This window comes from Parasteatoda tepidariorum, chromosome 2 (genome assembly GCF_982258835.1).
Source record: "Parasteatoda tepidariorum strain Cologne lab strain chromosome 2, Ptep-v5.0, whole genome shotgun sequence".
In the NCBI taxonomy this organism is placed as follows: domain Eukaryota; kingdom Metazoa; phylum Arthropoda; class Arachnida; order Araneae; family Theridiidae; genus Parasteatoda; species Parasteatoda tepidariorum.
In genome coordinates this window covers 91,600,502-91,625,885 of record NC_141756.1, presented here as the reverse complement: position 1 = coordinate 91,625,885, position 25,384 = coordinate 91,600,502, and the positions used below count along the sequence as shown (strand labels likewise).

At 28.3% G+C, this 25,384-nt stretch overlaps 2 protein-coding genes across 3 annotated transcripts; one reads left to right on the top strand and one right to left on the bottom strand.

The window, feature by feature from the left end:
* Window positions 1–1,824: 1,824 nt before the first annotated feature.
* On the bottom strand, window positions 1,825–9,710 carry RpL39 (ribosomal protein L39). Its single transcript, XM_087157742.1, has 3 exons — window positions 9,606–9,710; window positions 6,412–6,515; window positions 1,825–1,936 (listed from the first exon to the last, which is right to left on the bottom strand). Exons 1-3 carry the CDS (start codon window positions 9,606–9,608, stop codon window positions 1,888–1,890), a joined length of 156 nt encoding a protein of 51 aa, XP_087013868.1. The 5' UTR covers window positions 9,609–9,710; the 3' UTR covers window positions 1,825–1,887.
* A 51-nt stretch (window positions 9,711–9,761) lies between these two features.
* LOC107438768 (uncharacterized) lies at window positions 9,762–25,293 on the top strand. 2 transcript variants are annotated; one of them, XM_016051131.5, is made up of 7 exons: window positions 9,762–10,048; window positions 10,314–10,880; window positions 11,920–11,962; window positions 13,186–13,228; window positions 14,319–14,518; window positions 23,825–23,938; window positions 25,076–25,293. In XM_016051131.5, the coding sequence occupies exons 1-7, from the start codon at window positions 9,969–9,971 to the stop codon at window positions 25,151–25,153; spliced, it is 1,125 nt and encodes a 374-aa protein (XP_015906617.3). In that variant the 5' UTR covers window positions 9,762–9,968; the 3' UTR covers window positions 25,154–25,293. The 2 variants fall into 2 exon arrangements, with proteins under 2 accessions (XP_015906617.3, XP_015906615.3); XM_016051129.5 differs by having other exon boundaries at window positions 9,836–10,048; window positions 10,311–10,880.
* Window positions 25,294–25,384: the final 91 nt, after the last annotated feature.

The following is a 25,384-nucleotide window of genomic DNA, read 5'->3' as shown; positions in this document are numbered from 1 at the left end:
TCAGTACTGATAAAGACTATTTCGTTTCGAGATGAATAGACTTGAGCATATTGAGTCAGATACCGCTTCTGCATACTTCGGGTGAATTCAATGCTATATATTTACACAATACAGTGCGAAATCACAAGCGCTTTTTTTTTTTTCGTTCTGAACTTAATCTAATCACAAAAGTCAATTCTATTTTATTATTTTGTTTACTCAACTTCAATATTAATTTTTTCACCCGATTTGTTTCTGTACCTGATATAACTACTATAATGAAACATTAAATCATACTGTTTTAAACTGATACTACAAATTCAGTTATCTTGTTTTATAAATTTAATATTTTTGTCCATTCTTAGCTATTTCTATAAGTTCTATCTTATTACAGGTTCTGGGTGGTCTTTATTTATGCTCTAGTAAGCATTTTTGTCTGCAGATCTATACATTTATAACTTTTCGTTATTATCGAAGATTATGCAAATTTATACTTAAACAATTTAAACTTATTAAGAAATGTAAACTTATATTATGAAATTAAGAAAAAAAATCTACACAGTTTTATTCTATGCATGTAGACTTATTTTATAAACACGAATTTCATCTATTATTATAAATTCATTACACATACATTTATAACGGTAAAAATATCTTGCAGAAAGATATTGGTCCTAGTTAGGTTTGTCGCAGAGAGTCAGAAAAAATTCTGCCACAGGGCATTAGGGTAACTTTTTGATTCTAGATCCATGTTCAGTAGAAATGGTAGCTATCGATAATTGTCTACACAGCGACAAATTCGTATGGTTATCAGAAAAACTTTTTACTAACTGGTAAAATAAAAATTTTAGTAGGAAGAATTATCTAAACATTACATTATGTTGATTTGCCCAAAAAGAGCAAAAATGTAATAAATAACAAAACAGTCTATTAAATTACACACGTTAATATTTAAAATTTACACGTAAATGTTGTTCAAATTAGGTTTCTCCGAATCGTCATACAAGTTACAGTTAAGATTTTAACTCCTTTTCAAAACAGTATGGATTATACTTCCCATCAAATTTAACTTTTAAACGTTGATGAGAAGTTATTTTCTCAATCATGATTTATGCTGTCACCTGTTCATATTTTCAACAAAAAAAATAATAAAAAAAATACAAAAAGAGGACTTTTTTCTTATTCCACTTCCTTTAAGTCTGTTCACCCACAGAAAATCAGGAACCAGTGCTGAATTTTCAAAGAGATCACTTTCTCCAGTTTTAAACAAGAGAACAAATGGTCTGGAGTAGATAAGTGTGGATTACACTTAGGGAACTCCTTTTCTCCTTGAAGACTTCGAAGGATGAAAAAAAAAAGTGACACTGGGAAGATATTTTCTAACCATTTCAGTCTGGTTTATTTGCATTTAAAAACACTGAATTTACGAATTTGGTTATTTCTAAACACAGAAGTTCAAGTTTGGGGCCAATTCTTTACAATTGATAAAAAAAAATTCGTTTTAAAAATTAGTCTGAAGTGTGACAAGAAAGAAAAAAAATGGTCTGAAATATTCAATTCATAAAAAACACTCATTGAATTTTCAAATTTTTGTATTTTCACCATGATCTATAAAAATACATTTCATTCTATTTATTAAAATATTGAATCCTTGACAATGGCCAAAACCTTTATTACCATCAATAATCATTGATAACTCTTTGATTAGCATTTAGTGAAACTACACATTTACAGAACACAAAAAAATATACTGAATTAAGTACCTGTTAAGTGTATGTTCAGTCACCAATAAAAACCTAAAAAAAATTTGTTCATCATTGAAAAAACAAAAAAAAACAATTGATATTGTGATTTATGTGATTTTATTTAGATATAGCATATGATACAGTGTAGACCTTGCAAAGAAATTTACAACTTTAGCTTAGTTCTTCTCCAGTGGCGACGCTTGGCATTGTACCTAAAAAAAGGGAGGGAAAAAAATCAAATAATTAGCAAGCTTTTTAATAAAAAAAATTTATACATACTATATGTAAGATAAAAATCTAGTATATATCTAGTCGCGATAACTCGAATTTGATAGGACTGATGAAAAACTTCGACATATTGGAAGTTCGACTTACCGTTAGTTTCGGTTTTGGACTTTCAAAATATTGTCGCATTATTTAATTAATGATTAATAATTACAAATCTTCTAAATGCTTACAATATTTAAGATCATTTTTCTGACAAGCCATTTACGATAAGACTGTTTGAAGCACTTTATGATACACTGGTCCATCGGCTGCAACTTTGCTGTTGTGTCACTATGCGCTGTGCATTTATCCATAAAGTGTATCACTTTTCTTTTTTTAGCGAAGAATTTCCGATCCAATTTTCTTATATACTCTTCAGATAAAACTAATGTCATCCAAAACTTTTTGTTAGACTTGTAATCCAAAGGATACATTTTTACATTTTTGAAACATTGGGGATTTCGGTATTTTCCAATAACAAGTAAGGACAATTTCTCTGTCTCAGACGCATTTCCTCCAACTAGGACAGTCAAACGTTCCTTGCTCATTTCACCCCCTGAGCAGTTTTCATCCTTAAACATCATAGTCTTATTTGGAAGACATTTAAAAAATAAACCCATTTCATCAATATTGAGAACATCATTTTCACTGTATCCTTGAAGTAAATTTGGTAATGTTTCATTTAACCACTGTTCACATACTTCAAGAGGGACAGCTTTAGCTTCTCCATGAAGAGTGCGAAAGACATTGTGTGTTGCGAAGGAAGGGGTAAGATATCAGCTCCTAGGCTTTTTTTCTTGCTTCAAAAGATCCCCCAAAAAAAATTGAGTTAAAGGGAGTAAAATTCGAGTAATCGAGAATAATTAACATGAAATTGAGGATAAAAGGGTCGGGACTTCACAAAAAAAAATCGAGTTATAGTAATATTCGAGTTATAGCGAATTGACTGTATATATATATATATATATATATATATATATATATATATATATATATATATATATATATATATATATATATATATCAGGGGTCTGTCTAGGTTTTTCTGAAAGGTACCTATTTTGTGAAAATTTAGACATAATTTGTGAAAAAGTAAAAATTATATTACAAAATCAATACAAAAACATGGTAAAAATATAGATTTATCGTTTCTTAAGGGATACAAAAATAAAATTTTAAGAAAAAGTATTTTGTGAAACTACTGTTTTTCCTAAAGTTGAATTTGTGAAACCACCGTTTCACCTAAAATTGAATTTGTGAAGGTACCGCTAAATGGTAGTAAATTCGGCCTAGACAGGTATATATATATATATCGGTGTCATTGAATTGTGATTCAAATGGTGCATAAGCATTATTCTGCATCCCTAACCACCACACCTAGTTGCATTTAAAGGATTGCATATGTATGTAACTATATGACAGTTAAATTTAACAAGTCCAAAATAAAAAAATTAAGGATAAAATTGCATCTAAAATTAAGGACAATTTAAGTATGCTAATTTTCAATTCGCAGATATACAATTAGTAATTGTTTTAGTAGATCTTCATACCTGCCAACTTTTACTCTTTCCGAGAATGGATTTTCAGAGTGGTAAAACAATAAACGAAAAACAATCTGACTAAAGAATATATTTTGACCCCGTTGAAATTCGCTTGCGCAAGGATTATTATGCTTTAATATATTTATTGTAATTATTTATATGTAGTGGTGGTCAAACTCGTTTATAATTATCATTATAATTCAAAAAATTAATTGGAATAACCAGAGTATTGCTACCACTTTAAATATGAAAATAAAATCTTCCGGAAAATCCGGAAGAGTTGGCAGGTATGGATCTTGCACTGAATGAAAAAATTAAATCTAATTACCTGCCATATATATATATATATATATATATATATATATATATATATATATATATATATATATATAAATAGAGTTAGGAGCATTTTATATATTTCTCACAAATCAAATTATTTTATGCCATCAAATTAAGGATATTTTTCTTTAATACTGGAAGTGGATAAATACCGTACTTTACCCGCCATTAAGACTGTCGTTTATTTTGTTTCATGGCATATAATATAATTTTTGAATTTGAAATTTCTTCAATTCTTTTTCAGATAAATAATTATCATTCCTATTACCTTTAAAAATAACTTTTAAGCCCTGTCAAAGTTAAGGTTTTAACATATCAGTCACTAGCTATGATTCAAACACGTGAAAAGCAAAACATTTCAAATAATTGTTCAAAGAACTCGGTTATAAGATGTATAACAAATGCGTAGAATTTACATATTAAAAGAGAACTTCTATTTGCCCGAGTTGTAAAATAAACAGATTTCTAACCAAGGTGACCCACTTAGAAAAGACTCCAGATACATTTTGCAGAAATTAACATGATTTTTGGGGCTTTAACAGTGGCTGCTGAATCTGAATCACTAAAACTAGCCACAGAGGACTATATAAATACACAACCAGCAATAGACGCAAAGAAATATTAGGTATGTTGTTTAGGTTTTTTGATTTCAGCCTTTAGATTTCGACATAATTGTGAACAATCACAACAAACAGAGCTAATCTAATTTAATGAAAACAAACAGATCCCAATCACTTTGAAAAATAACAGTTTTTAATTCTAAATTTTAACATTAAAACAGAATTTATAATCTGCTCTAAATGTCTAAAAGAAATACAAATTTGCACATTAACACTGGATGCTAAATAAATAAACAAATAATGGAAATCTGGAGATGCCAGCAAGAACCTAATTGGCAGTTTTTAATAAATAAATTGCATTACTAAGGTTCTTACTTACATCTATAAATTCATGTCAAGTGTGAATGGCCCCAGTTTTGTAGCTTGGCAGCTCAATAGAACATGATTAATATTCATCTGTTCCAAGGTTTAAAGAAAATAAACCCATGAACACAGGAATAGAATATTTGAAATATATCTAACCTATTTCTACCAGTAGCAAAAATGATCAACACCACTGAAACTCAAATTATAAAAAAAAATACTCAACATTCACAGCAAGTTTGGTCTCAATTATTTCGGTCATTTAAATTATACTGCACCTTATCCTTTAAAATAACGTACCAGAAAATTTATAATCTGTCCAACAAGTCTCTTTTCAGAAATTAATGATTATTATCATTACTGATTATTTTTATTATTACCAATGTCATGAAAGTTTTTCTTGCAGCATAGCATCATTAAAAAAAATACACGCAAATGATAATTATATAGTGATAGCACACAGGTTAAAAATACCAAACAATAATTAAAGAGCTACACTGTAGAATCTAATTTTACAACCGAAACTAACACACATTTGAGATGTATAGCCTAAAATAGAGAATCAACTGCATTGTGGCTAGTAACAATGATAATATATTTATGACTAAGTAGTTATTGTTTGTGTGTGATTCACTATAGATAATTAAAGTTCATCTAGATGTTTACTTTCATTAAAAACACATAAAATGGTCACTAATCTGTCATATAAACCATAACCGAAAAGTTTAGATATTTATGCATAAGGTGATTCAAAGAGATATTGACCAATAGCCGTTGCTGTCATTTGAGATTTGTATAAAAATTCCTTGTTAAAAAGTACTTACTTAAAAATTACGATATTGAAATAATATTGGGATGAAATTTTCTATTTGCTAATTTTAAGAATTTTTTAACAAGTAAAAAAATCTTTATTGCCTCAATTTATTTCCACATAAGTATAAAGACCATATTTTTCAAATATATAATAAATAAATAATAGTTAAGGCTGTTTTATTTGGGGTCAGTAAAATATTAAAGTGGTTCATAGTCAAATATATATATAATTTTTTTTTAACAGTACAAAAACTAAGTTACTTTAAATAATTTTTTTTCACCCCCCTAATCTTAATTGGAGAGATTTATATTACGTTTGCAATTTGCAATAAACTCAAAAAAAATCTTGACATAGAACTAAAACTGATTTATTTTTTAAATGCATTAAAAATGTATGCCCATTAACAATGTTTTTGTGCCATAAATCGTAAATCATTTCATGGCTAAAAACCTATAAATTAAATATAAATAACAGATTTTTATTGTTGAGAAATATGAAATTTAACATATTTTCTGTGTATAATGACACCAAAAATAAGAAAGTTATCTTATTTCTTATGAATTACTATGCATGGTTAAGTCATTTTCCTAAAGAGTTAAACTTCAAAACTGTCCACAATTCATAATTTTGGTCAAAAAAATAAAACATTTTTTTTTTTTAATTTTTCAAGAATTTCAGCGACATTATGGCAAAATGGTATTTAATATTTTGGGTAATTTCATCAGGAATTAGCCATAACCTTTTCAGGAATGAACAAAAATATGGTACACATCAATACATAAAACAATATTACAATAACGTACCTGATAGTGTTGCCAGTCTTCATTCGAATCCATTGTGGAATTGGTCTGTTCTGCTTCATCTTTTTTGCCAACTTCTGCTTTATTTTAAATGTCTTGTGGGCAGCCTATTAAAATTTTTTAAACCTTTTAACTAACATTGTAATATACAGACATTAAATTTAATGCAATAATAAATAAACAGAAAAAGATAAACAAATATTAACCATCAACATTAAAAAGAGAACATGATAAATATATTCATGATCAAACAAAAATCCTATACTGTTTGTTTAAGATAGGTACTTTGCCAGACATTCCCCTGGAACTGTGGCAGTGACTATGGTAACAAGGCATGATAATTTCAAGCAGGGGCACGGGATTCCTCTTTAGGACTGGTTTCAGCGAGGGAAGAGACCTCTATCATCAAAGCTACCCTCCCTAAAATGCCCTCTTCTTGTTTCCATAGCACCAAACTGCCACAGACTTAGTGGCGGTCAGAGTACCTATCTTAGACAAACAGTAGGCTTGGATTGAAAGATGTAATAAACATGGCATGAATTTAAGAAACCCTCCAGGCAACAGTGCCCAGGTGTCTAAGTTTTTCTGAGAGGCACCTATTTTCTGAAAATTTAGACATATTTTGTGAAAATAAAAAATCCTTGCGAATAAAAAAGGGCACAGAGTTTTGACAGGGTTCAGGTCAAATTAAGTTTTTCTTCAAATTTATTTTCATATCCCATAAGAAACTATCAATTCATATTTTTACCAAATTTTTTTGTTGATTTTTAATTTAATCTTTAATCTTCAAAAATTATGTCTTATTTTTCACAAACAGGTATCTCAGATAAACCTAGACAGATCCCTGCTTAACATCGTAAATGTTTATCAAAAGTGTAATATTATCTAAAAACTGAATTCAACACAACAATTTTGAAAAACAGGGTTTCTGCTACATTTTTGATTTTCAAATTCATGACTAATTCCTAGAATTTTTCATGACTTAACAAACTTACTATTTTCGACAAAAACACAACAAGAAATTTAAAAAAGCATTATAATAACATAAATTGAAATGATAGGTGCAACCAAAAGTGTTATAGTCTGCATCGTCATATTTAAAGCGAAAAAAAAATACAAAAGCAAAAAATTGTTCACTGCAGAATTATATTCTACAGATACTTTTTCTGTTTATCCGAAAGAAAAGAAATACTCCTGATTTTTCTGTTCTCATTTCAGAATTTAAAAAAAAATTCGCCAATGACCGGCTAGCTGCAGCTAGAATTTTAAATTTATAAAATAAAAAAATTTTAAAAAATATCAAAAATTCTGAAATCACAGAAATTTATAAGATAATTTGCTCTAGAAATGATGCTTTTTCTTTCATGTTTTAAAAGAACACAACTTTCAAAGAACATAATAAAAATATTTTATATTTTAATAAAATATGATGGTGAGGATTTTATTACAAATTCAGATATTCGGAACACCACGAAATGGGGGGGGGGGGTATTTTTAAATTCCATTTTTTAAAATTAGATTTTTCAGCAACCTAAATCCATGATTTTCTTCAAAAAAATAGTTAAAATCACGACAAATTTTATTCAACACCGAAATTCATGTCTTTCCAGGTGTGCGGATATCCTGTTTAAATAATCCTCTATTTAAGAGCAATGAACAATGTTTTTCTCGTCCTAAGTATCAGATGGCCCAGCAGTGGTAGCTATAGCAACACGTGAAAATGATTATGCATGCATACTGCTCTTGAACACTCAAACTATCTTAAAAGTATATCTCAACTGGTGATTCTCTTTCATTATCAAAAGAGAAAAACTTGTAGTTTAAAATTAATAAAAACATTTTAAACACATTTTTTCAACAAAAAAAAAGGTATTTATTTATGAAAATTTTTTCAAAATCACTTGAAAATAACTTTTAATATCCCCTCTCAAAAAAGGGGTCAAAAACGTTTAGGGAGATCACTGGTGCCGAACTTTCTACACAATGTAAGTTCATGAACATTTTACATATCTGGATAGCAACAATTCTTAATTGTGTACATTTCTGAAAATACAATAGAAGGTGCTACAGTTGTAGGTACACAATATAATATTATATGGGTTTTATAATAGAACAGTGCACTACTATTTGAAATTGCACTAATACATGAAAAATTGAATTAAAGTTTAGATGACACTATTACACCAACACTAAAAAAAGATTAACACCAAGGCAAGAAACAGAATACAAATTTAAGACAATTATGGAGATCTCAGCACTTATTTGCAATAAAAATTGGCCACCAAGACCAGTTGTTTCATAAAACATTCTAGAATTACTGGCAAATAATTTAACTTTTAAATAAGTTGGTAAAATCATACTTTTGCCTCAATAGATTCTTCCACATTAGTAATAGTTTCTATAACAGTAATACACGTCTGACTTCCAGTTGGGTAAAGTTAAAAAAGGGAGAAATTCTTCATAGAAGAACACTTCAGAATGCAATTGCTAATCAATTCCCCCCCCCCTCAGTTGTTGGGCATTGAACGAAAAGAAAACAACTAAAACTGATTTATCTCCTTGCCGCCTAATTAACATATATCAGGTTATTTCCTTAATTCCATAAAAGCAGGTTATTACATTAACACAGGTTATTATGATCAAGTTTTAATATATTAAGTCAATTACTATATAGGATTACTTTATTACCAATTTTAGACCAGTATAATATCAAAATTAGACACATTTTGTAAAAACACGCTACAATCTAATGGCAATATTATCATTAATTAGCTAAAACATTGTTTTTTAGTACTAAATAACAAAATTCACTTCATAACAACTTTAAATGGCCTTTGAAAATCTTTAAATTCAATTTAATATATGTAGACTTATTGTTATTTAGCAATAAAATTATTAGCTGTTCAAGTTTTTCTAAGCATACATGAAGTTTACTAAGACTCAATTATATGTCATCTTCAGCGTAAACATATTTAAATACAAGAATTAAAAACTAGCTTTAGACAACTAAATTAAATTTTATCTTAACATACGAAGCCTTTAACACTGTTTCACAGCATTTAACAAAATTTAATCAAGACATTATTTCATAGGTTAACGCATAGTGGGCATCCAGCTAGTAGGTACAATCACTAATCATCGAAAAATAGAAAAACTTTCGACTTAATTACAAAATAAAATTTAGAAAAGAAACTTACCATTCTTTAAACAAAGAATGTATTTCAATAAAACTTAAGTCTTATTATACTGAATTTTTCTTATAATAATACTTCAATTCTACGAAAAACAGAATCAGACAAGAAGAATCAATAAAATCAGTAAATTTGTAGAGTTGAGAAGTGTGCAGCAACTGGAAGCGCGACTTGCAAAAATATTATTTCTAGGGTTGGAAACTAATTTTGCTTGCTTGACTAGGACAGAAATGAACAGTTCAAAGCTATCTCATACAAACAAAATAAACACTGAAAGCTGTTGTATGAGAAAGGTTTGGGATCTTGTTGATATATTTAAAAAATAATTTAAACAATGTGATGTTTTTATAACAAAAATTCTTTTCAAATATGCCAAGATACAGTAGTGATTCTGATGCATCTAGAAGCAGATCTAGACGTAAAAAAACCAAGAAAACTAGACATCGAAGGTTTGATAAACAGATTATGTAGATTATTTTACAGCAAAAACATATTGTTTGTAAAAAAGAAAAATTACTTATGTGATTAGCAAACTTTTATTCTACAGAAATTTAATTACTGTTATTTTACTTAAAAGACAATAATATTATTAAAAATTTAGTTAATATTACATTGATAGTTTAGAATGTTTAATCGGTTACTTATTTTCCGTGTTTGTTAAACTACATATTCTTGGTAAAGAATATAACACATACTTTGCTTTCTTTTCAGTAGCTCATCTCTATCTTCAACAGAATCTGACATGTCTAAAAGTCTACATAAGAGTCGAAATAGATCTAAAGATCGTCGTTCTCGAAGATCCAGATCCAGCAGTTCTCGCTCTAGAAGCAAGAGAATTCGTAAAAGATCATATTCGAATGATCGAAGGGATCGCAGAAGTAATTCTCACTCAAGAGATCGGAAATCCCTAAGTATATCACCATTAAGAAAACACAAAGTAAGAAGACGATCTACTTCGAAAGGTAGAAGATCAAGGTCTAGATCTCTTTCACATGGCCGTAAAAGTCGCTCTCTCTCTAGAGATTACAAATCTAGATCACGCTCAAGAGATAGAAAATCAAGGAGTAAATCTGATGATCGTAGTATTTCTCGTAAAGGCAGTCATAGAAAGCATCACCGGAGGCATTCTTCTTCTAGACGTAAGCACCGAAAACGAAAATCTAGATCCCATAGCCGAGATAAGCACACATATAGGTCTAGGTCTGATTCACAGGATTCCCATACCCGCAGTGCCAGGCATTCACGACGAAGTTCTCGTTCAAAATCTTCATCTCCCGGAAGGTACAAATTATTATTTTAATTGTTAAGGAATTATTTTATTGTTTTACAGAACAGTTTTTGAAAAAAAGGTATTTATTTTGTGTTAACAGTCACTTATTAATCATTCAAATGTTGAGCCTCTGAGCGAAATCGTACTGAAATCTACCTGGTTTATTGGTTTTTTAAAGCTTAAAATTAATCATGGTCTGGTGGTACAGGACCAGTAAAAGTTTAACTCAGACCATCATAAAGTAATCTTAATGTGATCTCTTAAATCAAGGAATGGTACGCTGTTTTTTTGTTTTTTAACTTTCAGATTCATGTTTTAGTCTGTGTTATTATGACAAAATATCATATTTCATTATAATTGTAGACCTTTCCTGTTCTTTGATTTGTAATTTCTCATTTTTGTTCACTTTGTTAACTGTTTTTTCTACATAAGATATGTATAAACAGATAAGTAAAAATGTACATAGACTAGTTATATCATTTAGTTACTAGTCTCATGTACCAATCGTTAAATTTTTATAATTTCTAACCATGTTTTTAACTGCAGGAAAGCATGCAAGTTCAGAGAATCAGCTACTAAACTCAATAAAAGTAATTAAAAATAGCAAAATAAAAACTGCTTTCTAAATTTTAATCTTTCAATAATTAAAACATGAGTTAAAAATGGATTTCTAAGGTTGATACTTTACTATTTCAAAAGATTTCTGTAATAATTTTTTATCTATTTTCTCAATATGGCAAGAATGCATCAATATTTATTTTATTTCAAACTTTGCAATCTGGCTTTTATGTGTAATTAAAAAAGAAAAGAACACATTCATGCATGCAATTAAATGCATATTTTTAATGGTATCTTGATTCGTAATTGTGATGCAATCTTTGAACCATTTTAAAAAAAATTTCAAAGATAAATATTCAGTCATTATTAATGGATCCAAAAAACAATTTCAAAATTAAACTACTTTTAAAATTTATAAGTTAATGATGTGATTAAACTATGTTAATTAAGCTAATATGAGTTTCGTATAATGTTATAAAATTATTTTTTTAGGTTAAAGTTATCAAAAGGAAATGAGATCAAAGCAAGTAAAGATGTAAGTAAATTAATACTTTTGATATATATTTAGAAGACATATTGTCAGTGTTAGAAATTTGATATTAAAAAATGTGCAATTTAAAAATATTACAACTACTTTTTACTTTTTGGTACAACACCCATCTTAAGCATTTTTAGCTTTATTTTTAATTAATTAAAAGTAAAGCATATTTTCTTTAACTAAATAGAGAATTATTATTATACCAATAATAACATAAATGCCAATCTTTCTTATTTTTAGAAATATGCCAAAATTTTGTTTATTATTATAATTTTTTTTAATAATTTTCTTTAAAGAGTTATTTGTTTAATAATATAATGCTATGTTAAACACAGTTTAATCATATAAATTACTCATATTAATATGAATGCTAACAATCATTAGAATGAAATATGTTATGATAAACTTTCTTATTTTATTTATCAAATATTTTTTTTTACTAAGAATTTTTACATTTATCAAGAGAAAATTCTATTGAGAAGAAAAAAAAAACTTGATAAATATAGTGATAAAAATAAATACTTAGGAAATCACTTAAAATACATTAAATATAAAATTATGTTCATTAAATCTTGAAATTTTCATGAAGGACTAAAGAGATCATAAACAAAGAGGATAAATTTTTTTCCTAATCACCTTGTTACATTGTTATATTATGAACATTAAATTTTGAAATTTTTGCAAAGGACTAATAAAATCATAAATGAAAAGGAAATTTTTTTTTCTTCTCCAGATTACAATACGAATCAGTTTTTGATGGCATTAAATTTAAATTACAATAAAGAATTTAAGTTCAGGTTTAAAAGTAGTTTATTTTAATTGAAAGGTAATTCAACTTTTTAAAGGCTTAAAATATAGTTTTAATTATATTTTAGACCTTTAGATTAAATTTAACAAAAATGTTTGCATAGTTCTAATTTTGTTTTGCAACTCCTTATTTAAAAACCTCTCAAATATCTTTTTTCAAATGCTAGTTGTTATGTTATGCAATAGATCTGTTATTTTTCTTTCTAATCAGATATAATTAAACTATTAGAATAATATTTGTCAGAAACACTGTTGTTTTCCCTTTTTCATAGACTAATAAATTATTTTTAAAAAAACTAACAAACTTATATTTTAATGGGGAAAATTTAGCTGTAAAAAGCTTTAAATTTTTATTTTAAATTACTATTCTGTAAATTTAAATATTCTATTAATAATAATTTAATTTGTTCTAGAACCATGAACTTCTCAAAGTCCAAGCTGTTCTTAAGGCTGCTGGTTTGTATCAAAATATATAAATCATATTCATAGTGTTCTGTTTATAAAAATAAAAAAAATTAAGAGATTTTTTTTTTCTTTTCTGAACCTATATAATTTAATGATTCCATGCTTTTCTTCGGTACAGTGTTTTTTCCACTTCTTATGCCCAATGTTCATGTATTTTATTTTTAATTTGTTTATATTTCTCTCTATCCTCCATTTTAGAAAGGTATTTGAGATAAACTATCCTGGCTATTTACTCTTTTAGAATATTTGTTCAGAATCTTTTCTAACAAGCTAACAAGTTCTTCCAAAAGGAAGTAACAAATGATTATATTTTATAAGAAAAAAAATTCCATATTAACATACTATCCCTTTGAGGTTAGTTTAAAATTATTGATGTTGTTTTTAAACATTATTTAAATCTTGATGTACAGACTCACTAATTTTGTTCACTGCAAAGATTTAGAAAAATGTTTAATGTCTTTTTTTCCATATATCAATTTATCTTATATTTTAAAAGCTGAACTGTTATGTTTCAACTGCACATAAAATATTGAGCAAAATATTGCTCCTCTTAAAATGTAAATTTTTTTATTTTTTGGAATTTTATAAAAAGTGCCAATAAAAATCTTCTTGACAGCTAAATTTATCTCTAAATGCATAAAATTGAAATTTTCACAATATACTAATAAAATCATTTATGAAGAGGAGAACTTTTTTTCCATAAGCTTTTAGTTTGCTTTAAGTTTAATACAATAAATATTTATGTCATTAAACTTTAAACCCAGGATAAAAAAACTTAAGTTCAGGTTTAAAACTTAAAAAAAAAAAATTTTAAACATAACTTAGGTTCTTCCTAGGTCTAAAACCCAATTTTAATTTAATTAAATAAGTGACTCCTAAAATTTATACTTTTAAGATAATCACAAATGATCTTAAATGTTGGAAGAATATTCAGGAATGAAAGAAAGAAAATTCTTTGAAATGAAAAACTAGACCATCCTTTCTTACAGTTTCTCTAATTATAAATTCTTGATTGATGAAAATATCTATCTCTAAATTTTTAATATGTAATCTTAATTTTTTTTTATTATCATTCTTTTAGCCAATGCCACTGCTTCACTTCGAGAAAAAGGACTTTTGCCAGAAAGCTCTAGTAAAGAATCCAAGTCTGTATCTGAAAATTTAGAACTTAGTATTGATGAGCAGCTTAGAAGAGCCAAAGCTATAGATGATATAAATGCGTCATCTTTTGTACAGCAAGACTTTAAATCCTCAAGATCATGGGGCAAAAAAAAGTTGGAGGTGAGACGGATATCCAAAAAAATATGTGCATGTTTTTTAATGATTATTTCTTTTAACTCAACAAAAAAAAACTTCCTTGTATGCCATTTCCTACTATATAATGTGAGAAGAATCAATTTTTCTCATGGTCTATTGGCTTTTCTGTCTACAACTAACAGTTTGAAGAAAACTGTGACTAACATTTTTTTCTTGATGCCATTAAATTATCATGGAATATATTTTATTTTATAACACATTAAACAGCTGACTTAATTTTGAGTTTATGTCTTTTAATGTACAAATCTCAAATGTCTTACAATTTTGAACTCAATCCAATAGACCAGGCAACTCCTTGATCAAGCTTTGGGACAAACTAGTCTTTGCAGAAGACTTTTTGATGGAGCTAACACGTAATTACTTTACATAAAGAGAAAAAATTTACACTGTTTGCCTGATGGCAGGGAGGTTCTAACCCATGATCACTCTATTAGTGAGGATATTATGTCAGTATTGTGGTCGGTAAGAGCAGAATTTGCATCTACCAGCCATTGCTGAGATTCGAACCACATCATTGGGAGACAAGCGCTTTTATCCTCTTAGCCACCATGGCTCTGTTCAGACATAAAAAAAAAATTAAGAGCTTTTTTGCGAACACAAAATCTAAATTAATAAATTTTTGGCGTGAGTTAATTAAATCTTGTTACTAGTTTCAACCCTTTTGTCGCCACCTCATTTTGGCAAAATTTGTTTGAAATTTACTGAGTTTTTTAATAATGTTTAATTTTTACCGAACTTTATATTGATTTACGCCACAGAGATTAGTTTGTCATAAAGTGAAAAAAGCTGCAACTAGAAATCCAAAAATGTTTTGAGCAAAAGTACTTTTTAAATAATTGAAAAAATACCTGAATTTTAAGCACAAAAAAGGTGTATGTAGGAAGCATTTATCCACATAATGTTATCAACGTTTTAATAAAAATATAAATGCGAGATTTTATTTGTTTAAATTATATAAATACGAATCTCCATATTTGATTTTAAAATCATGTGATTATTAATTTTTTGTATAATTTTTAAGTCACTTGACGACGAATCGTAAGAGTGGCTATTAAGTCGTGTGAATATGAAAAGCAATATTTTTTATGAAATCAAAATTATACAAAACATGATGCACGGATCTTAAATTGAGTAATTAGAAGTCGTGATGTGTGATTTTAAATCATGTAAATGTAATTTTAAATTGTATTTGCTTTGATAGGAAAAAGCATAACAGTGTTTTTCTTATTCCTCGGGAATTCAGAAAAAAAATTCTTTTTTGAAGAGGCAGATATTTTTTTAAGTAATAGCTCATACATTTTTGCGATGGTGATAAATTTTCGACGAACAGCATTTGTGTATATTATACAGGTCTGGATCTCATGGAACATATTGCACCAAACAGCAGCTTTAATTCCAATTCTGTTATCTTAGGTTGAAAATCTACAAATTGTTATTTATAATACGCTTCTAACTTACCAGCCTCCATATAATCTGGACTTGTAAAGCTGAGAAATAATTGTACTAGCTGTTCGTAAAACTTAATACAGTAGGGAACCGATTATCCGTAACGATCGGGACCATCGCTATTCTGGATAACTGGTTTTTCTGGTTTTCTGAATCGCTACAAAAAGCCGTTTTTTTATTGTTAAAAACTTAAAAATAAAAATAAATTATTTGGAAATAATCTTAAAAAGAAGAAAAACGCTGAAGTAATACACTAATGATTATTTCCAAAATGATGGTAAAGTAAACATCTTTCAAAAAAGAAAGAAAAATCCTAAAAGCTTATGAGAAAAAAATTTATTATTTTTTTTTTTTAAATGGCGGGAAAATTTTTTGAATTTCGTCCCGGTATTTTGGTTTTCTGATTTCCGGATAACGGGTTCTGTACTATACTAGGAAGGTAAATGAGGAATGATGAAGTAGTTCTCTATATATTTTAATTCTTCCTAGTTATAACTTTTTACAATTGATTGATTTGGTTAATGAACAAACATTGACCATCTTGCATTTATCTTAAAAAATTTATAATGTGTTTTATTTATGAGGAAGGGAAAAAGAAGTGGAAATTTGTCTTATCTGGCTATTATATTGTTATCCGGCCGGCCGAGTGGTTAGCATGTCTGACTGCGGAGCCAATGGCCGCGAGTTCGAATCATGCTCTGGGCATGGATGTTTCTCTCTCTGTGTTGTCTTCTGTTGTGTGAATGTGGCCCACCCTGTTAATATTATTTATTTCTCCATATTAATTATTTCTAATACTCAATAGATGGCGCTCTGCGCAGCAATGTAAAATCAGTTAGTTTCTACACAGTTTTCCTCCATAACACTGTAACATCATCAACATCCTTCTTGTTATTAAATATATTTTAAAGGCGTTTTGTAATGAATGAAACCCCGAGATCTAAAAGATCATATCACCGTATTTAATATTGGCGCACCAACCTGGAGCTAAGAATTTGATTAAAGGTGAGTGCAATTGATTTAAATAATGGATTCATACGATGATTCGAAAAACAAAAGAAAAACAATTCGCTCTTTAACAACTCGAATAATAACAAAGATTGAAAATTTGATGAATGATGATAATGTTGAAACTAAAGAAAAGATCGAAGAATTAATAGATTATAAGGAACAGTTAATTGATAAAAATAAAAGTTTGAAAGTAATAAATAATCGAATTGAACCACTAATTGAAAGTGAGGAAATAGAAAATGAAATTACTGGAATTGAAGAATATTCGGAAAAAATAATAAAGTGGCAATCTAGAATCGCAAGATTTTTGAAAGAAAACAATAAAGAAAGTAGAGGAGGAGAAGAATCATTTAACAGCGCACAATCTAAATTTGTACCAGAAATAAGTAATGCAGTTAAACTCCCAAAACTAACCATAAACAAATTTTACGGAGAAACAACATTATGGCTTGAATTTTGGAATCAATTTGAAATCGCGATCCATGAAAACGAAAGTTTAACTGAGATACAAAAATTTACTTATTTAAAGAGTTTACTGGGTGGAATTGCATTAAATGCTATTAAAGGGTTTGCTTTGACTAAAGAAAATTATACCAAAAGTATAGAATTGTTAAAAGATAGATTTGGGCGGGAAGATTTAGTGATTAATAGTCATATGAATCGTCTATTAAATCTTGATCCCGTAAAAAATTCTAGTGATATTAGAGCATTACGGAATTTATATGATAATTTAGAAGTAAACATTAGATCCTTAGAAAGCTTAAATGTAGTCTCTGGAACATATGGACACTTATTATGCCCTATATTATTAAAACTAATACCAGAAGATTTAACTTTAGAATACAACCGCAAACGAAAATCAAAATCAGAATTTAATGTTTCGGAATTAATTCAATTTATTAAGGAAGAAATTCAAGTACGCGAATCATCTACATTATTCCATGATAATGCTAAGAAAAATAAACACTATAATTATTATAATTCCAGGGAAGTAATAAATAACAGAAAACAGTTCAGATCGAATATTCCCACAGCTTCAGCATTGGCTACTAATGTAAAATTTAATTGTGTATTTTGTAAATCAGAACATGATTCATTTATTTGTGAAAAAATGTCGGTTTCTGAAAAAAGAGATAGATTAATGCGCGAAGGTCGTTGCTTTAAATGTTTCCGTAAATCACATTTAAGTTCACAATGTAGGAGTAAAATTAGTCCTTGTAAAAAATGTAATAGTAAATCTCATCACGAAATAATTTGTTTTGGAATTCCGAAAACTCAAAACGAAAGTTCGCAAGAAACCGCAGAGAAAAATACAGTTGTAGCCAGCGTTTCTCATGTCGAAGAGGGACAAAAGGGGGAATTTCAATCAGTGTTCTTACAAACATGTGTTGCGAATTTACATTTGGCAGATAAAACGCAGGAGATAAATATTTTATTTGATTCCGCATCTATGAGGTCATTCATTACTAGAGAATTAGCTCAAAAGCTTAATCTCCCGATAATAAGAAAGGAAAATTTATTAGTTTATACTTTTGGAAGCCGTGAACCGCAAGAAAAGACATTTGATATAGTAAAGGCGAGTATAAGCAATAAAAAATATCCTACTCGAAGGTCAGAGTTCGAATTATTGGTTTCAAGTACCATAACACGTGCTTCTTTCCCACCGCATAATAATAAAATAAAGTTGCTGCTTGAGGATTTTGCGCTTACTGATTTATGCCTTTCGAAAGGAATAAATTCCATTGATATATTAATTGGAGCAGATTATTATTGGAAACTCCACACTGGGTACATAAAGGAGTTGACTAAAGATTTGTTTTATGTCGAAACATTACTCGGCGGAAGCGTAACTGGGATTACTCATTCAGATTTAAAAAATGACTCCATCATTGAAAATTTATGTTATTGTAAGGAAAAATTTAATTGTGAAGAATTAACTAATGAAAATAATTCTTGTGATGATATAAATTTACAGTTACGGAAATTTTGGGATATTGAAAGCTTAGGCATAAATGATAAAATTCAGAATACACCTTTAGAGCAAGAAACTTTAAAACAGTTTGAACAAAATATAAAATTTCAGGATGGCAGATACGTAGTTAAATTACCATTTAAAGATGAGGTAAACATTTCTGACAATTTTAATTTATCTAAAAGAAGGTTAATTAGTTTAACATCGCGTTTTAATAAAAATCCTTCTTTGCATGATAATTATGCTAGTATTTTTAGAGAACAATTATCGGAAGGAATAATAGAACCTGTTAATGATAAATCAATAGTTCCAAATATGGTTTATTACTTACCTCATCATCCAGTAATTAGAAATGATAAACAAACTACAAAGTTACGGATAGTTTTTGATGCTTCGGCTAAAGAAAAAAATTGCTACTCTCTAAATGATAACTTATTATCGGGTCCCAATCTAAACCCTAATCTTTTAATTTTACTATTAAAATTTCGCGAGTTTAAGATAGGAATAATTGCTGATTGTGAAAAGGCTTTCCTACAATTGTTAATTGATGAACATGATAGGAACTATCTTAGATTTCTTTGGTCAGAGCAATTCCCTCCCAAGAAAATTGAGGTTTTTCGCAATAGAACCGTAACTTTCGGAGTAAAATCATCAACATTTTTACTGGCTGGAACAATAAAGTATCATATCAAAAATTATAAAGAATCTCATCCTTTGGCGTGTAAGGTTTTAAATGAAAATTTGTATGTCGACGATCTTATTACTGGTACAAATACGATTGAAGATGGACTACTATTATCCAGGGACACTAAATTAATATTAAAGGATGCATCAATAAATCTTAGGAAGTGGAAGAGTAATTCTAAGGAGTTATGCCAAAAATGGCAAGACACGAAATTTGAAAAATATCCTAGTGAAGAAACAGTACCTTTAAAGGTTTTAGGATTAATTTGGAATACTTTAAGGGATGAATTTAATTTAGATTTAAGTTCTTTAATTGACTCTTTGGAAAATGTGAAAAATACTAAGAGAAGCGTGTTACGCATATCATCGAAATTATTTGATCCAATGGGATATATAACAGCATTCACGATTAGAATTAAAATTCTTCTTCAAGAAATATGGGAACAAGGCTTAGAATGGGATGAGGAATTCGGAGACATTTTAAGACTGAAATGGGAAAAATGGTATAAGGAAGTAAATGTATTAAGGGAACTTTCACTACCAAGATATTATTTTCATGAAGAAAATAGCTGTTCCGAAGTAGGGAATTATAAGATAATTATATTTTGTGACGCAAGTGAGAAGGCGTATGGAGCGATTGCATATATTCGATATGAAAGAAATCAAAATTTTTACGTAAGCTTCGTTACTTCAAAGGCACGCGTTGCACCATTGAAGAAGTTGAGTCTACCAAGATTAGAACTGATGGCCACTCTTATAGGTTCCAGATTATTGGATACTTTAAGGAAAGTGTTTCAAATAAATAACAACTATATTCTATATTCTGACTCAACCATAGCCCTTAGTTGGATTCGAGGAAATGCAAATCAGTGGAAGACATTTATTTCAAATAGAGTAAGTGAGATCCAAACTTTAACAGATCCTTCTAATTGGAAGTACATAAAGGGAAATGATAATCCAGCTGATATCATATCAAGAGGATGCAGTGCTAATGATTTGCTCTCAAGTGCAACTATTTTTAATGGACCAACATGGTTGACATTAAGCGAAGAAAAATGGCCGAAAAACGAAGAAAATTTTAGAAGAGCAGATGTAGATGAAGAAAAGAGATCGAAGTTTATTGCAGTTAATTATGCAAGTGAAAATAATGTTCACGATTCAATTTTCGATATCCACAAATTTAGTTCTATTAAAAAGGTTTACCGAATAACAGCCTGGATTAGAAGATTTATAACGAATTTGAGAGTGAAGAAAGAAGATAGAATCAAAATTGTTTTAACTGCAGAAGAATTGGAAGAAGCTGAAAACCTTTGGTTGAGACACATACAAGCAAAGAACTACAGTAAGGATATAGATTGCTTAAAGGAAGGACAACATTTACAGAAGTGCTCAAAAATCAGAGACTTAAATCCGTTCATTTCTGACAAAGGGATTCTACTTGTGGGTGGAAGACTACAGCACTCCAATTTGAACTATTATGAAAAACATCCTATACTATTACCATCAAAAACTAAATTTACAGAACTGATAGTGAAGGAAGCACACGAAAAGACCCTACACTCTGGTATTTCAGACACACTAACGCAGGTACGAGAGAAGTTTTGGATTCCGAAAGGTCGGCAATTTATTAAGTCAATAATTGGAAGATGCGTCTTATGTAAGAGATTCAATGTTCGATCAGGAAGAGAAATTATGGCTCCTCTTCCTAAAGACAGAATAGAACAGTCACCTCCATTTTCAGTTACTGGCCTGGATTTTGCTGGACCCTTATTTGTGAAAGATTCTGACAGTAAGTTTTACATCATGCTATGCACCTGTGCAGTTACACGAGCGATACACCTGGAAATTATTTCCAGTTTAACAACTGAAGCATTTTTACTTGCTTTTCGTCGCTTCATTTCCAGAAGAGGACTGTGTTCTGTTATTTATTCAGACAATGCTCAAACGTTCAAACGAGCAGAGTTTGAATTGAAAAAAATGTGGACTATTTTGAGCAGTTCTGAAGTGAGTGAGTTTTATTCCTCAAAAGGAATAAGGTGGAAATTCATCGTTGAAAGAGCACCCTGGTGGGGTGGATTCTATGAGCGAATGGTTCGTTCAATAAAAATCATTCTTCGGAAATTACTGAGAAAAACATCTTTGACTAGTGAAGAACTCGAAACAGTTCTATGTGAAATAGAAGCTGTGATTAACTCGAGGCCTATTACTTACGTGACTACAGACTCTCCAGATACTTTTCCTCTAACGCCATCCCACATGCTACTTGGAAGACGATTAATAAGTTTACCGTCAGTCAAGTTATCCGGTATTGACTGCATGATTGACAAAAAAATGATAATTAAAAAATTTAAATATCGAGAAAGACTTATAAATCAATTTTGGAAGAAATGGAAAAGGGATTATCTTTTAAATTTAAGAGCTGTCAATTATGTAAATTTGGATAAAGGTAATCAAAATTTTAAGGTAAATGATATTGTTTTGATTCATGATGACAAACTTCCAAGAAGCATGTGGAAACTTGGAAAAATTGTGGAAACATTTCAAGGACGTGATAACAAAATAAGAGCATGTGCTTTGAAAACAGATACGTCAATAATAAAACGTCCTATAAATTTATTATATAATTTAGAAGTGAACAATTAAATTAATATGAACATTCTATTTGAACTTTAAATTCACATTTATTATTATTTGAACATTTTATTTTACAATATTACTTAAGATATTCATTTAACTTACAAATTAAGTTTATCTTAAGATATTATTTGAACTTTTTTGATTTAAAGAAAATATGCATACATATATATTTTCTTGTTTAAATGCATGTTTGTTTAAAATTGAAATATTTTGCATGTGAAAGAATTTGTGTTGTGAAAATTGCTTGATTTATTATTCATGATATGATAATTTAATTTCATCAATTGATATTTACTTAAATTTCAATAATTTCATTTATAAGGTTATAATTTCATTTATAAGGTTAAGGTAATTTCATTTATTTGTTAAAGGTTTGAACTAATGCTCATGAAACATATTATTTTAAGAATTCAATTAATATTATTGCATTATAATCTTTATATTATTAAGAAGGGCTCATATTGTAAAAAGGTAAGATTATATTATATTTTAAATATTGGTACCTTACATTTGAGAAAAATAACTTTGATTTATATATGAAATGACAAAATTGTTATGAACTAAGAGTTCATCGGGGGGAAGTGTTAATATTATTTATTTCTCCATATTAATTATTTCTAATACTCAATAGATGGCGCTCTGCGCAGCAATGTAAAATCAGTTAGTTTCTACACAGTTTTCCTCCATAACACTGTAACATCATCAACATCCTTCTTGTTATTAAATATATTTTATGTTAAAGGCGTTTTGTAATGAATAAAACCCCGAGATCTAAAAGATCATATCACCGTATTTAAAACACCCTATGAACGGGTTTGTGGCAGTGTGGCATGGGTAAAGTTGCTCGCCTCCGTGACTTTGGTTCACAGGTGCCCACTGGGTAACGCTAAATGAGTAACAATTCCGGCATTTTCTATGGCGAAGAACGAAAAGTTCAGTGCCTGCCGTTATTAAAAAATAAAAAAAAATTGTTATCCGTACTACTCTTTTTCCGTATTAAACCACAGAGTCAGGAGCCTACTCTATTTGAAATTAGTATAGTAAAATTAGAAAATTTTCTTGTTAACCTTTAAAATATAAAAAATAAAGACTTTATAGTTTAAAATTCTAATAGTAGATAATTTTTGTAATTCAACAAGACATGAATTTAATATTTTTGTCAAAGACACAGATTTCCACAAAACATAGTAGAGAATTTTAAAACTGATAATTTTGCATTTAATTACTAGATAAATTCATAAATATTATCTTTGAAACAATCATTATTGGATCATATATAACAAAAGTTTTTTGTTTACCATAATAGAAATCACAAAACGAGTGTTAAAATGTATTACTTATATAACAAACAAGGATAAAAATGTATTTTTGACTAAGACAATGTTTTTAGAAGTGTAATTAAAAAATATACTGAATTTTTTGGTAAACCTAATATTATTCTTTATAAGCATAACTAACATTCCTTGCTGTAAATATTGACTTATTTAATTTAAAAAATAAAATTTTAAATACTTATTTAGATACCAGTTGAACTTTCTAAAAATGGAGTAGATTCTGAAAATTCAGAAAATTTGAGTAACATTAAAGCAGATGATAGTTGGAAAAATGATCCAGCGAAATTGGTTCATCCGAGTGTAAGTATTTCAAACTTTTATGAAATTCGTTTTATTTTCCTTAGGAAAAAAACTTCTTATTACAATTTACTTTCAAATATATATTTATAAACTTATTTACATTTTAATATTTTGTAAATTTCTTTAATTAGAAAGATTTGTCTTGTCTCTTATTTCTTAGAAATGTAAGAAAGAATTTAAGTTTTTTTTACATTTGTGCAATTTAATTTTTATTCATTAATATACCCTCTAACATTTGTGATTTCAGCAAATTAATTTTTCCGAAGGTATTGAAACAAATTAGAATTCAGAATCTTATAAAAGAAATATAATTTTTATGGAACTTAAATCAGCAGATTTTGAATGCCTGTTAATTGGTCTATCCAACCTTTTTTATATCTATTTATATCACATATATATTATAGTGGACAGAATTCATTTTGCTTTAATGTATTAAAATATTAGTATATCATCCTAGCTACCACTAGAAATGATTTTTTTTCCCTGAAACAACAGAAATATTTGAATTTTTAGTGGATATGCATTAATTACAAAACTATACTTTATATGCATTATTTATAAAAAATATTTAGCAAACCAGACTGTTACATGTTAAGAAAGCATAGCATGGGGAGACATGAACAATTTAAATTAAAAAATCTGATAAACCTAATCTGTTCAGTTGTTTGTCATGCTTGCTATTGCTTTTGTAAAAAACGTATTTATTATCAAGTATAAAAGTGAAACTTTTTTTCTTATTTATTCAACTAATAAACAATTGAATATTCATCAAATTTATCACAAGATTAGTCTTTAAAACTTCCAATCACTAAAATGCTACTATTTCATAATTCATGTTGATACTATGTTCATAAATTGTATTTTATTGATATTATGTTCATAAATTAAGAACTATAAAAATTATAGAAAATTTTTTTTTTATTACTGCACATATCCTAATTATGTTTTTTTTTTTTTTTTTTTTTGGAAAGTGATTAAAAATATTTTTTGAGTGCTTAAAAAGCAATGGTAATTATTTTTTGTTGAAAAATCTGGCTATGCACCCTGTGTTTCCTCTGTTTTAATGTTCCTTGCAAATTATTTTTAAAAAAATTCCCAGGTATTATGACTCATTTTAATAACCTTTTTTCCTTTTAGTTGTTTGAAGATTTAGAAAAGAAGAAACAGTTGTGGAAAGAAAGACTTGCTTCATTAAGACATCTAATAAATACATAATGGTTTAATTTAACAACTGGTTGCTTGAATATATGATAAAATTTCTTTAAATAGTTGTAAAATGTTATACTGCATCGACTTGATTATTTTCACGAGTATTTTAGACTTGATATGTTTCTAATAAAAAATTATGAAAGCAATATTTCATTTTTCATCTTTAAATTAATATAGAATGTAGTTTCCACTACTTCATTATAACATGTTTAGAATGGGATGGTTTTATGAAAAGTC